Source organism: Meleagris gallopavo, chromosome 29 (assembly GCF_000146605.3).
Source record: "Meleagris gallopavo isolate NT-WF06-2002-E0010 breed Aviagen turkey brand Nicholas breeding stock chromosome 29, Turkey_5.1, whole genome shotgun sequence".
Lineage (NCBI taxonomy): Eukaryota > Metazoa > Chordata > Aves > Galliformes > Phasianidae > Meleagris > Meleagris gallopavo.
In genome coordinates, this window is record NC_015039.2 from 3,320,539 (window position 1) to 3,333,950 (window position 13,412).

The 13,412-nt window shown below is 48.0% G+C and overlaps 1 protein-coding gene across 3 annotated transcripts; it reads right to left on the reverse strand.

The window, feature by feature from the left end:
• Positions 1–1,346: 1,346 nt before the first annotated feature.
• On the reverse strand, positions 1,347–12,697 carry FBXO47 (F-box protein 47). Of its 3 annotated transcripts, XM_019623431.2 has the most exons (12): positions 12,270–12,696; positions 11,714–11,719; positions 9,283–9,493; positions 8,717–8,887; positions 6,678–6,754; positions 6,394–6,471; positions 6,071–6,179; positions 5,117–5,293; positions 4,506–4,652; positions 3,956–4,098; positions 3,413–3,572; positions 1,349–3,033 (listed from the first exon to the last, which is right to left on the reverse strand). In XM_019623431.2, the coding sequence occupies exons 3-12, from the start codon at positions 9,482–9,484 to the stop codon at positions 2,915–2,917; spliced, it is 1,383 nt and encodes a 460-aa protein (XP_019478976.1). In that variant the 5' UTR covers positions 9,485–9,493; positions 11,714–11,719; positions 12,270–12,696; the 3' UTR covers positions 1,349–2,914. The 3 variants fall into 3 exon arrangements, with proteins under 3 accessions (XP_019478981.1, XP_019478976.1, XP_010722905.2); XM_010724603.3 differs by lacking the exon at positions 11,714–11,719 and having other exon boundaries at positions 9,283–9,489; XM_019623436.2 differs by lacking the exons at positions 3,413–3,572; positions 11,714–11,719 and having other exon boundaries at positions 1,347–3,033; positions 9,283–9,489; positions 12,270–12,697.
• Between the last annotated feature and the right edge of the window lie 715 nt (positions 12,698–13,412).

A 13,412-nucleotide genomic window follows, 5' to 3' on the forward strand; every position in this document is an offset into this window, starting at 1 on the left:
GGTGGCTGCATCATTTGAAAGGAGGTGAAGGGGAAACCTGGTGCCTCTGCCTCCCTCATAAGGAGCTGCGAAACCCCCCCGCCCCCACCGCTGCTCACCAGCATCTCCCTTCTCTCCCGCAGATCCTTCTGGAACAGCGTTGCCCCCTCCCGGAGCCGGAGGATGGAGCGAGGGGATGAAGGAGCGCGGTCCTCCTCACCCAACCCCCCCTCCCAACCCCTCCCGTGCATGGGATGAGCGCTTCGGGATCGGCCCTTCGGGTTTCAGTTTAGAAAGCACTCCAAATTTTTATTTTTTGTGTGTGTGCGTGTGAAAAATGCCCAGTGCAATGAAATAAAATGGCCAGGAGGAGGAGGGAAGATCTGATGGCGTCGGTGCTGCTTTGGCCGCACCAAATCCGCGTGCCCGGAGCGATGCCGCTGTCCTATGGGGGGGGTGGGACCGATGGGAGCCTCCCCAGGGATCCCCGGAGCAACCGGCACAGACAAGGGACGTTTTTAATCCAATGGAAATGATTGTGGGGTGGAAGAACCTTCCTGTGCCTCGTTTCCCCCAGCGTGGAGAGGTGTGGGGAGCAGTTTGGGGCAGAGGGAAGAATTTTCCTGTTCTTTTAGGAAGCTTTGCAGTAATCCCTGCCTTAATGCTGCCAGTCCCACACTGTGCCCTATGCAGGGTGCACGGTCCATCCCTCTATAGCTGAGGATTTGGGGTTGCCCGGCATCTCGCAGGATCCTTTATCACTGTAAGCACAAAACACCCAAAACATGTCGGAGCAGGGTAGCTGCTGTGCCCCATCGGTCACCCACAGCCCCATTATGTGGACAGGGGGACAAGGGTGGGACCCAGGGAGGGGACACTGGGGTGGGTGGGTTGGGCACTGGGGGGAACCTGAGGAAAGGGGAGGGAACGTGGGGCTCAGGGATGCTGTGATGCTGCTGGTGAGATGCTGAGGGGTTCCTGCTGTAAAATCCTGGAGAGAAACTCCAAATCAGAGCTGGGTCCGAGGCCCAGGCAGAGCATTTTTCTTGCTTCACACCAAATATAGTCGAAAATGTGAAATATTCCGGGAGGAATTTCTTCACACATAAGTCATGTTCTCAATAACCTCCACTTGGTGAGTCTGGATCTGATGTCAACATCTGCAGTGATTAAGAGAGAGTGAGTAAAGAGGAATGGAATGGAAACTCAGCTGAGTGTGAAACCAGGAACAATCCTTTTCTCTTCCCCTGAGCTCTCAGCTGCCAGCTCTGCCCCACAGCAGCTCAGGGGGACGTGGCACTGCTCTGCAGGGTGAGGGGCAGTGGGGTGGGAAGGGCTGGGAGCAGCAGAGAGGTGTCTGCAGACAAACAGACACGGATAGCTGTGTGCTGCTGCCCTTTGGGAGGTCAGAGCCGGTCCTGCAGCTCTGGGCTCAGTCCTGGTCTGCAAAAGGGCAGCAATGCACCACCATAGGAGTTGTGTGTCTCACAGACCCCTCAGTTAAAGCCTGTGGGCTTTGAGCCTTTGGGAAAAAAAGGCTCCGTCTGCTGGAAGCGCTGGCACACATCTGAGCACTGCAGAAATCCCAAACTAGCCCCAAGCGCTGAGCTGTTGCGAGTGAAAGGGAAAGAGTTACTGGTTGTAATGCTGTAAATCACCTGCATTTGGCAGCTGCAGCAAACGTGCATTCCTGGAGGGTCTGCAGCAAGGCAGAGCTGGTGCTGGCAGCTCGGACGTTTCAGCTTTGTCAATGGCTGCCAGTGAGCCAAAGGGCGGACGTGGATTGTGCTTTGTGCAGCCAGTGAGGCTTCGGACAACCCTGCACCTCGCTCCGTCAGATCCAGCAATCAGCCACAGCACCACGGCGGGACTGCAGCTCGCTTTGGGGTTAAGCCTTCAAACAGACGGGAGGAAGAGGTTGGGATCCAGCAGGAGCTGCCGCTCGCAGGGAAAGGTTTCACCTCTGCCATCTACCGGCACACAGCAGGGATCTGCCACCGACTCACTGCGCATTGGAAAAAGGCCTCGGTGATCTTTAACCTCCCGGAAAACCATCACAGGGCTCTTGTCAGACTGATGAGCTCCAGAGAGGGCAGCTGAGATAAACTGGGATCAGTCCAGCCGTACCCATCAGCTGAAGGTCAGCTTTCAAAAGCTCAACCTGCAGCAGAGACCCAGTCCTAAAGGAGCGTAGAAAGGTGTGAGAAGTGATTCAGGCGGAGGAGAATCTGTGGTGACCCAAAGAAAATAACTGCGTTGTAAGCAGTGCACAGCAAAGTGCTTTTATTTCGTATTACATGTTTGTTGTGAAGGCAATAGAGCAGAAAACCAAAGGTTTTTGTAAGTAGCAAACGTTGACATACTTAAATGAAATGGGGATCTTATCCTACGTGTGTTCAACATGCTGTTAACTTAGTAATGGTTATAAAAACAGCTCTGTTACTACGGAGGCAGGGGAAGGACCTGAAGGCACCTTCAGTTTTGGGAAGGAGAACAATGAAAAGGCCTCACGTAGTCAAAGCAGTTCAGTTTCTTTTGGGAATCACCTCTTTCTGCCACAACTGAACATGCAGTGCGTGGGGCTCTTCTGTTGTACAACGCAAGAGTTACTCAGAGGGACTGGCAGACTGGAAAAATGTGGCTGTGCTTCTCTAATTCTCTCTTTTTTTTTTTTCTCGCCGGATTCCCAAGAGAAAACACAACTAAAAGATCAAAATGTTTTCGGTTCTGACCTAAGATAACATTCTTTGCTTCGTGCATGTGCATCAAATGTGAAAACTGTGCCATTTTTATTGCGTCTGCAAACATACTCAGTGGGAAAAGAATGTGGTTTATGTTCCCAATGCAAAGGGCCCTGACCCACTTCCTCAGCGCTGCTGAGCGTGAGGGGCAGAGCTCCAGAGGAGCAGAGCAAGAGTCTGTGAACTCCTCAGCATCAAATGGTGTTGTTGCCACTTCTCATGGTCAGGTAGAGTATTTCCTTGTGGAAGTTAGCTTGTGCGTTTACAAGGTGGAACAGATTCAGAAAGCTGATGTCCTCTTGGTCACGATTCCCTGGCAATACAAAGAAAAAAAACCAACTAAGTGACTTCTCTGAAGAGAAATGTTACTCGTTCTGTGTTTATTGCAGAGGCCAAATCTGCAATTTCCACTTAGATTTATGAGGCATCAGCGATGCTGCACCTGCCGGTGGGACAGCCGTGAAACAACACGGGAGACACTCTCCAAAATTCCTTTGCTGGCTCATCCAAAGATGGACACACAGGAACAATTGTGTGCTGGGATGAAAACCTGTCCTCACCGAGCCGTACGGCTCACTGTCAGAGCCGGTGCTGAGCTCCTAGTGGGGCTGACAAGACGTGCACAGGCTGTTGTGCCACACGGAGCTGCTCAGTGCCAGCTCCTGCTGAAGGAGCTCAGCCTGCAGGCTTACCGGCCAGCACTGCCTGCAGCATGTCCATGACCATGTGAGCAAAGGAGTTCTCCACGCTCTGCAGGAAGATGTTTCTCTCTCCTGGCGTGCTGAAAACTTTGCAGACCTTCTGCATCATTTTTACTGCCCAGTCCATGCAGTACAGGTCCTTCTCACAGACCTGACGTACACATGAAATATCAGAAAGAGGTGGTTTTTTGGTGACAGGTATGACACTAAAAAGGCAAGATTAAATCTTAGCTTTAACAACTGACTCTAATGAATGACTGCATTGGTTGCAACCAGAGCTAACTGTGGGGACATACAAGTTACTGTCGGGGAATCTCCTCTGCCTTTTGCCAGAGGTCCCTCTCCTCAGGAGCAGGCTTGCAGGCTTGCTGCCTTGCAGAGGTGTGCTGCATGTGTTGGACAGGGAGCAGGGAGTGACCAAATCTCCTGCTGGACTACTCACAGATCATAGGAGTAGATGGGGAAACAGATTTCAAGTCCAAGAAAGCAAATCTGGAAGCAGAGAAACAGAAGGGGCTGCTCAGCAGTACTCACCAAGGCCAGGAAGACCACAAGTCTGGCTAACTCCACAGCTCTCCCATTCACAGCTTTGCTGGCCATGAAAGTGAAGCAAATGTTGTTTCCACTCAGAATGAGGAGCCGAGCGTTGTTCTCCAGCAGCCACTCCCGGGGAACCACTTTGTAATAAAATCAGGACAGCCTTAGTGAGCTTTAAACAAAGAGGAGCGCCTTTATGGACTGCCCAGAAGGTGTGAATTTAGAAATCGCTGGCTTTGGTGGTTAAGAGGAATTAGTGGGGGGCTGCCCTCAGAAATACAGTTGGACAGGGCTTGAATTTTAAAGGGCTTCACAGATTCTTAAAATACTTCACGATGGGGAAAGACAGCCTGGGTTTGTAAGCTGGGTTTCTCTCTTCCTCAGCTACTGCCCAGCTTCCAAACCTAATGACTTTTCCAGTTACCCCTCAGCTACTGCAAGGAATATTGCAGTCAGTTTCCCAAGGCACTGTGTGTCTGGAATGCAATTAATGCTGGAAGATGTGAGCGTGTAATGCCGTGGGTTGATGAGAAAGGTAAAAACTCACCTGACAGCTCATCCACAAGGCTGATAACATCGTCTGCCGTCCATTCTCTCGCTTCTGCATCGTACAGGAGCTTAATGGCATCTGCTAAACCTTTCAGACTGGTTTCATCTGTTGGTCCTTCTATCATTTTCTGCCAAACCACGTGACCTGAGCAATATGAATCACAACTGCTTGTAAGGGACAAAGTAATCTTTGTAACCAATGAAACTGGGCCTTAAAGCAGAGTCAGAGGAAGGGAGTTCAGGTAATGTAATTCAGCCTTGGTGACAGTGAGATTTTTCTTCCATCACTTTGTAGGGGTTGTAGCAGCAGCAGGTGGGGTGATTTAAAGGAAGTCTGGTTTAATAGCAGTGAAAAAGCATGTTTTTCTTCAAGGAAGCAGGATGCTTCTTTGAGGTGTGTTCAATCTAACTCTGCTCTAAGCAGGGTGCAGTTTCCTCACATTAATTCTAACTCAATATCTACGTTTGTCAGGTTAAGCTGAAGATTTTTCTCTAGGTGATACGATTACATTTGACTGGCATAAAGCCTGGGATCAGAAACACTGCACCCTAATGGAAATCTCACTCTCAAGGAACACATTTTAACAGTGACCCCCCCCAACTACTTGCCATCAAGAGAGGACACTGGCCCAAAGATGATGTACAGCAGGCGAGCTTGGTTGACCATTGGCCACGGCTTTAAGATCCGAGTCAACCAGAAGGCAGAGTCGCTGCGGTGAACCCAGTGGTTCAGCAGGACGCTCCTGCAGAACAGCCTGATCCTCAGCTCCAGCTTCCTGGCACTTCCTGGGGGAACAAACGCAGATATCAACCCGCTGTCCTTCCCACAGCACACGGATCGTCTTCTAGGAAGAAAGAGAAGGGATTTCTGAAGAAGGAGGCATTAATTCTCAGCTGTTTCTTGCTGAGTTTGGCTCCTCTGGATAACTTGCAGTAATTCAGTGCCCCCTCTGGCAGCCCTCTGCAGCATCTCCTGTAAGTGTGCGTTCAGCTCTGCTGTTTGATTACCCTGATCTTTTCTCTCTGATGGGATCAGTAAGTGGAAACAGGAGGAATTGTGTATAAAGTGTTCCACAGGAATAGCCAGAGCAGTGCTGGCCAACAGGAGAGCTTCTTCAAAGTGTAATTCAGAAATATGACATCTAATTATCGCTGCATCACTTCTCTCTTGGTTGCTTTCTCATCGGTTTCCCCGGCAGTGCTCTCCAGGAGACACTCCAGCCTATGTTTTGTATGTGTGTAACACTGTACTGCTCTGATAATGCAATGAGAAAATTAATTAAAAAAAAGGGGTGGCTCTCAAGAAATCTCTCTCAACCGACCTTTGGTTTTGGTGGGGGAAAAAATGTATCTGTATGAAGGCAAAGTTTTTGCTTTAGAGTGCCCACTTTGTGTGTGACAGTGGGGCTGCCAACATACACGTGAGTCAGGATCAGTGCTTCAAGGCTCAGCGGAGTTAAATTGCTCTCTAGTCTTGATGAATGCTGTTTGCAGCCACCAAGATCCATTTTCTGGCTTCTCCACAGCGCAGTTTGATTTCGGAGGAGCTGCTTTGCTGGTTACCTGGCTTGCAGCTGACGACTGCCTGCACTTTACGGGGTAAATTACTGAGCTCGCAGAGGAAGTTGAAGACCCGGTGACACTCCAACTCATCCCAGCCTGCTATTAGGATCTGGAGATCACGACAGGGGGGAAATAGATGGATTGAGCTGCAGGTTTGGATACAAATGTAACTTCTCATGTGAGACAAATCCAACCTGTCCCCTCCCACCCAGCCAAGGCTTAAGGCACTCTTAAGCTTCTAAACACACTGCAAAAGCACAGATTAATTGGCAGAAGAAATTTTTTTGGGTGATACTTGCCTTCTCTCCAGGAAGATACCATACCTGCAAAAATACCCCGTAGCATTGTAATCCTACACAGTGCAAAGGACTCGGACAGCCGCTGAGTTTAAAGCAGGAAACCTGTAAGCACAGAACAGCAGTAATTAACAGTCATTAACATAGGTGGATTCCTGTGATTGAAAACGATCACGATTCCTTGTGTAGTGATCAGAGGGATGCAGAACTCACTGTACTGCGGGAATGACCTCCAGCACAGGGACACTAAGAGACCATTCCACCACAAATTAGTGTAAAGAAATACAAGGATTCGGAGCAGGTGGGCTTACTTCAGAGAGAACCTTGTGTATGTACTTCAGCCTGTCTTTGGTAGGCAACAGAAGGGTGCATCTCTTAAGCAACAATCCTGCAAAGGACATAAACACAGCTGTGAGTACCTCCCCTGGCACACAGGTTACTGAGTTGCCTGAGCTGTTTGTTCAGAAGCATTTTTTAACAGCTTGCTCTTCAGAGGCTTCTATTGGAATGATATATAGAGTGGTAGAGTTGTTGAGGTCGGAAAAGACCTTTAAGATCGTCAAGTCAGAATAAGGTATGTAATAGTTAATTAACCAAAGAAATCTGCAGCAAAGCTTGTGCTTTTGTTCCGAACTGCCATCTCCCAAAAAACACATCACTTCTCCAATGCCAGAAAGTGCTTCACACATTTAATGGACTCTTTCCTTCTTTCCTTGGAAGCATGTTAGCATCCAGCTGTCAGAGCCCTAAACTGAAATGCAATGTGTAGCACAGGCAGACTGCAGCCCTCTGGACAGGGGTGGTTTTTCCCACTGAGCCCATCTTTCCTGCTGTAAAGCAAACACTGATTTTGTAACTGACCCCTTCACCAAAACATTCTCTTCAGCCTTCTGCTGATGAGGCAGACGTTGCCGATGATCTATGGATATAGGAGATGTACTTTTATCGCTAGGCCTGCTCTGACATGGGGCTCACACCCCTACTTAAACAAGTTGCCATTTCACGTGTGGTTACTACGATGCCTGAGCCAATTTTAATTAACAACAACAGAACAACAGCTTTAGGGTATCAGCCTCATTTTAAAAACGAGTCAAGCACTGAAATTATTTTAAGATACCTTACAATCTACGTGCCTTGCTTACAATGAGATGTCTTTGATCTAAATAACTGTAGCAGCATTCTTTTGCCCTGTGTGTGCCTTCAGACTTACAGCTGTAACTCTACATCTAGCCATCGTGTCATTTTATTTCTCTGTCAAATGAGCAAGAACTTTTTTTAACCAGGTAAGTTAATATGGGTCAAATTAAGTTCCAATTTGATTTGTTTCTCTGATTGATTAGTGCTTATAGTGGATGGGTGAAGAAATTGTTGGATGCTTTCCATACATAAGAAAGCGTTCCATTTCTCAGTGGTGGGCTGAGTGAGTTAGAATAAATGCTTCAAAAAATCAGCAGAAGAAGTGAGAAAGCAAATCCTGACACAAGGATGTCCAGCGCTCCTCATTACCAGCAACTCTATGTCATTTGGATCTTGGTTCCTGCTAGGTTATGCTAAAAGAGGTCTGAATTAAGAATTAATGAGCCTTTCCACCCAGCAAGGCTTTGGTTAACACACTGTGTGCCATGACAGCCAAAATGCAGGCAGTGCCCATCGCTGGGGTTGAGGGGAAACTCTCTGTGCCCATTTCAGCCTTTGAACTCTGTTGCAAGGCTGCCAAAGAGAATGCTCATCGGTGACAGCTGTGATCAGGCTTTCATGGTGAGGATGCTTCTCTTCTAGGAGGTGGGATGTGATCTGCAGCGTATCTCCAGCAGGCTGCCAGCCCCTCTGGTGGCGATGGTTTTAAAACCGGGCTGCATTTAAACACAGCAGCAACATTTCCCAGACTGAGGAATGCAATCTACTCCAAACTGACACAGGAAGGCAGTCTGAACAGCCACATTCCTCCTGTGAGCGTGGGGCCTGGGAGCCCTGCAGCTTTCTGCTGCAGTTTCCAGTTGTGCTGTCCAAATAAACTAAATTTGGAAAAACCTGCTATTGAGAACAGAGCCAGCCCCTCTGCTTTCCATTAATATAAAAAATATATAGATAAACATCGTGGAGGAGGCCGAATATACAGTGTTTTATCCAGCACTGAGAGGTTTTGGCATCATTTCAAGCAGCCCCCCCCCCCATTAATGGTATCTGTGTGGGCCATTTGGCACAGTGAGGAACTTTACTTCCATAGGGAGCTGCACAAATGTTTTGGGCTGTACCCTCAGCGCTTTACTAACCAATGGATAGGACAGAAGAACTCTTTTAACCAAGTTTGGGTCCCCTCTAATCGTTACCACTTGCATGAAAGGATCACCTAGAGATTTGTAGTGCTCCATGATACAGGATCCATCTCTCCTGCCAGGCAGCTTGATGTTATGGAAGTCTTGCAGTAAGAGCCTTCGGTTTCCTGATGGGGTTGAGATGTAATTAATGAGGCGGTTGCTGATGGCTTTTGACACCATGCTCAGCACACTGATGTCCTTCACTGAAAAAGCAAAACCAGGTGTAAGTCATTACTGCAAGGAAAGTGTTGATCAGCAGTCAATAACTTTACCTTCAAAAGCAGGTCAAGAAATGATGTTTGTAATTAATTCATTAATTTCCGTTTAAGTCATTTCCCAACAGACTGTGATTAATTAGAAATGTATCGATCTAAGGAATACTTCTCACACAATAGGCAAAAAGTAATTCCAACAGTCTGCAATTATATTTTACTTTTAGTCATGTGCTTCTTCATAGACCTAAAAGCAGAAAATTCAGATGGTGAGTTACATAAAATGCCCTCAACTCACCAAAAGGCAAAACATTTTAAATAATAACGGCTTTTTAAGTGGTAATGCTCAGATATTGGAAATAAAACCTCTTGTGTCGGAGTCTCACCTGAGAGATAGCTCAGCAGCATTTGAAAGATCTCTAATGGCAGTGTTTTAAAGTACCCAAGTGTAGACAGAGACTGGGAATCTGCGTCCACAGTGCTGCAGCTCTGTCTGCAGTGATGGTTACTGCCTCTGTGCTTCTGGGTTGGGACGGGGGTGCAGCTGGTCCTTGCAATGGATGTCATTGTTCTGCTGGTCTCACACATTTATCCTGGGGAGAAAACAGGAGGAGTCGTATTTTCAGATGAGGAAAGTATATCCAAATGTAAGAGGAGGAAATAACTGTTGGCACAGCAGTGGAGTGTGAAAATCTTGGTCGGGTACACTGCATAAATCTTAGTTTGCGTTGTTGGAAAATAGACAGGTTGCAGTAATCAACAACATTCCCTTACCTTATCACACAGATTATTCAACAGAATAAATAATAATAAAATAGTGGTAGTGATGTTACGAGAAGTATTCTTGATTGCTTTAGAGCAATAACTCCTTACACGCCTGCTTACATCCGACCAAACCGAAATGTTACAGGTACAAAGTTGCAAACTATCTATCTTCAGCAGCATTTAAACTGATAGGTGGCATAATTCAATATAATGACTGCGTGTTATACAAAGAAATGCACAGTACTGCCTAACTCAGTGACACAGGTTTTCCCCCAGGGTCTGAAAAGAAATGGGCTTTTAAAAAGAGCTGAGATTTTGATCTGCCTTCTGGTCCGAGTCTCTAGGGTAGGTGTACCTCACACTGTCAAACAAGACTGAGTGATTCACTACATCTTAACATTTAACTTTTTTTTTTTCTTTTTCTTTTTTTTAACACTATTTCTTGGTTCTGACAGATGAGGATTCAGGGAAACTGCCAAAGAGAATGAGTGCTGCTGTGTAATTAGAAGAGCTGGCAGCACTGGTAGTAACACAACTGGAATCTGTCCAAGCTGCACTGCAACATCCCAGTTAGTATCAGTGGGAAATGTGCTCAGAGAATAGACTTCATTGTTGGAAAGATTAAAAATTTACCAAAATTACAGAAAACAAGCTCCAAGCATCCCTTGTATTTATTGCTGAAGCATGCAGGCCAGGCCTCTGTGATACACCACATCCACAATGAAAGCTCTGTTTGTACAGACAACTGAAAGAATATGGGGCATTCCAGTGGAAGTGTTGCAGACGGGTTCTGCAGCTCTGCGCTGTCAATGTGAGGAAGTCATACTTTGCTGGAAACATTTTTAGTTTAGCTGTGTTACAATCTTAGCAAAAGCAGCTTATATTTTGTAGCTCCACAACCATCATAAGCAAATGTATCTGCACCGGAATGAATGTTTCACTTGGCTTTGCTTAAGCACAAGATAGAAAATTGATGCAATTTCCAAGAATCCTGTAAGAACCTTCAAGAAATCACCCACAGATAAACAGACAAGCTCCTCTTTGCTTCCTCTCTGGCTTGACTTGTTTTTTATTTCTTAGGGAATTCAGCCAGAGTGGTGCAATGGTCTGTGTACCTCCATCTGCTGCTGGGACTCCGCTTGTTTAGAGAACTGCTTAATGGAGACTGGAAATTGAAAGGTAAACGTTAAATATTTAACAAGCTCAACCCATAGCACTGTCCAGGAAGGTTCATCTTATTTGTTGCTATAACCTAATTTGTTTACAAGGCAGAAAGCATCAACTTCCTATCTGCTATACAACCTTCCCTGTCCTTAAGCAGTCGCTAAATTCCTGCTAATGGACGCCCTTCAGTCCCACGGATATTTTCCTGAGCCCAGTTAGCCTTTGGCAAACACTTATTACAAAAGCTTGTTTACTTTGGGGATTGGTTTGGATCCTTTCCATTCCCCTCACTCACAGCGAGTGACATAAAACCAATCGCCTCAAATATTAGCAGGAATTTACTGCTTTTCCTCCTCAGCCCCGTGTGGAAGTGCATGAATTCAAGTGAGGAATGGCAAAAAGCTGCTGTTGTCAATGCTGTTACCCAGCGGCCCAGACTGACAGCTCATGGGAAGCGTATTTTTATTGGTGCTGTTTTTACTGGTGCTATTTGGTGGTGCAAAGCAGTGCAATAAACACCCCAACTGGTGAACAGCTGTGATGGGAACAGTCTGAGGGCGGCGGCGGGGTTTGTGGAGTGACAGTGTAGGGAGCAAGAAAACACCCATTTCTCTCATTATTATTATTATTATTATTATTATTATTAGTGTTGTTGTGATGGCTTTTTGTCCATTTGTGGTGCTGGGTGGGTTATGCTCTGCCTTTTATTGGAGCTCCTCAGGGCCCTGAGGCCGAGGCACAGCGCTAGGCCTCAGGGAGGTGATTGTCCCCCTCTACTCTGCTCTTGTGAGGCCCCATCTGCAATAGTGCGTCCAAGTGTGCTGCCCCCAGTACAAAAAAGACAGGGAGCTGTTGGAGAGGGTCCAGAGGAGGACCACAAAGATGATCAGGGGACTGCAGCACCTCCCCTACGAGGATAGGCTGAGGGAGCTGGGCTTGTTCAGCCTGGAGAAAAGAAGGCTGCGGGGTGACCTCAGTGCAGCCTTCAGTACCTAAAGGGAGCCTACAGACAGGAGGGGAGTCAACTGCTTGCTAGGGTAGACAACAGCAGGACAAGGGGAAATGGTTTTAAGTTAAAAGAGAGAAGATTTATGTTGGATATCAGGGGGAAGTTCTTAACTATGAGAGTGGTGAGGTGCTGGAACAGCTGCCCAGAGAGGCTGTGGATGCCCCGTCCATCCCTTGAGGTGTTCAAGGCCAGGCTGGTAGGGTCCTGGGCAGCCTGGGTTGGTATTAAATGTGGAGGTTGGTGGCCCATGGTGCATGTGGTGGGGGTTGGAGATTCATGATCCTTGAGGTCCCTTCCAACCCAGGCCATTCTGTGATTCTGTGATATGGTGCACCTCTATCTCTTCACACAGACACACTGAACTATTTCTTCACTAGGCTGCAGTGCAGCACACAGGGCTCCCACAGGCCTGCAGCGCAGAGCCTCCCCACACACCTGGAGCCCGCTTTATCCACACATCTAAATGCGTTGTTGAGTTTCTGTCAGGCCTCGCTGCCCTGTTTGAGCCCCTCAGCGCCTGCTGGGCTCAGTGTGGGGCTGGCTGTAGTGCTGTGCTGGGGCAGTCTCTGTTTGTGTGCTTCAGTGTTTGTTTATTCGTAAACCCAAACGTGTATTCCATGTATCTGGAGACCCAGCTCAAACACTTCCCGTCTCAGGGCGCCGGTTCTCTGTAAGGCCAGCCTTGTAACACCAGGCGTTTCAGAGGGCGCTGAAGAGTTTTATTCCAGCCTTTCGGAAGTGTTGGCTATAATCTTCCCCTTCTAATTGCGCTAATTACAGGCGGCGATTACTTTCCCGCCTTTTCCCCTCAGCAGCGCAGACCCCTCTGGAGCCCTTCCCGCCCTTTGGGCCCCGCCCTCTGTTTGATTCGAGGCCACGCCCCTTCCAGCAACGTCCTCGCATGACCACGCCCCCTCATGAATAAGTAATATAGTGTACCGCAACGTCCTATCGCGTGGTCACGCCCCCTCATGAATAATTAACAACAGACTGCCGGTGAGCCTCCATTTCAGAGCTCAGCGCCATGAGGCGGATCGCTGCGTGCGGTTCCCGGCTCCTGCAGCGGGCTGAGGAGCCCTGCCACGGCTTTCTGGTGGCTGTAGATGTGTGCTGTCCTCGTCTCGGCCCCAAATTGCAGTGAGTGGCTGCTGTGATGCCCCGAGTTCACCCGGTTGCATCCCCCAGACACACAGTGTGTTCCACGTGCGTCCCTCGGGAGGTTGTTGGGTTTGGCTGTAGCAGCAATGTGGCACCGTCCGCTCCTGCTAACAACCTTCCTTTCCTTGCTGCAGGGGTTACAAACTGCCCCGTTGAATGCCATAGGGCACGGTGCTGCTGCACGGACGGGAAACCACACGAGAAGCTGTTTTGTTGAAGCAGCAAGCCGTGCTCACCAACAAACTGATTCTTAATATTATTTCTTTCTAGGGCTGCCTAGAAAGAACCCGCATCTCTCCAGGGGAGGGCAGCTGGAGCCCTGGGGAGAAGCCTTGGTGCTGCTCCTTCCCATACGATGGCAGCAGAGGGCTGCTGCTGCTTTTGTGCTCTCCTCCCAACTGCTTTTCTGCTGACACGGTT

Excerpts from the sequence above, each read along its gene's own strand:
- FBXO47 (XM_010724603.3), bottom strand. The coding sequence starts at position 9,484 with ATGTGTGAGACCAGCAGAACAATGACATCCATTGCAAGGACCAGCTGC. Across the intron at positions 8,888-9,282 it reads GCTGCTGAGCTATCTCTCAG|TGAAGGACATCAGTGTGCTG; the intron begins GTGAGACTCCGA and ends TTGCTTTTTCAG. Across the intron at positions 6,755-8,716 it reads GGAGCACTACAAATCTCTAG|GATTGTTGCTTAAGAGATGC; the intron begins GTGATCCTTTCA and ends TGTCCTTTGCAG.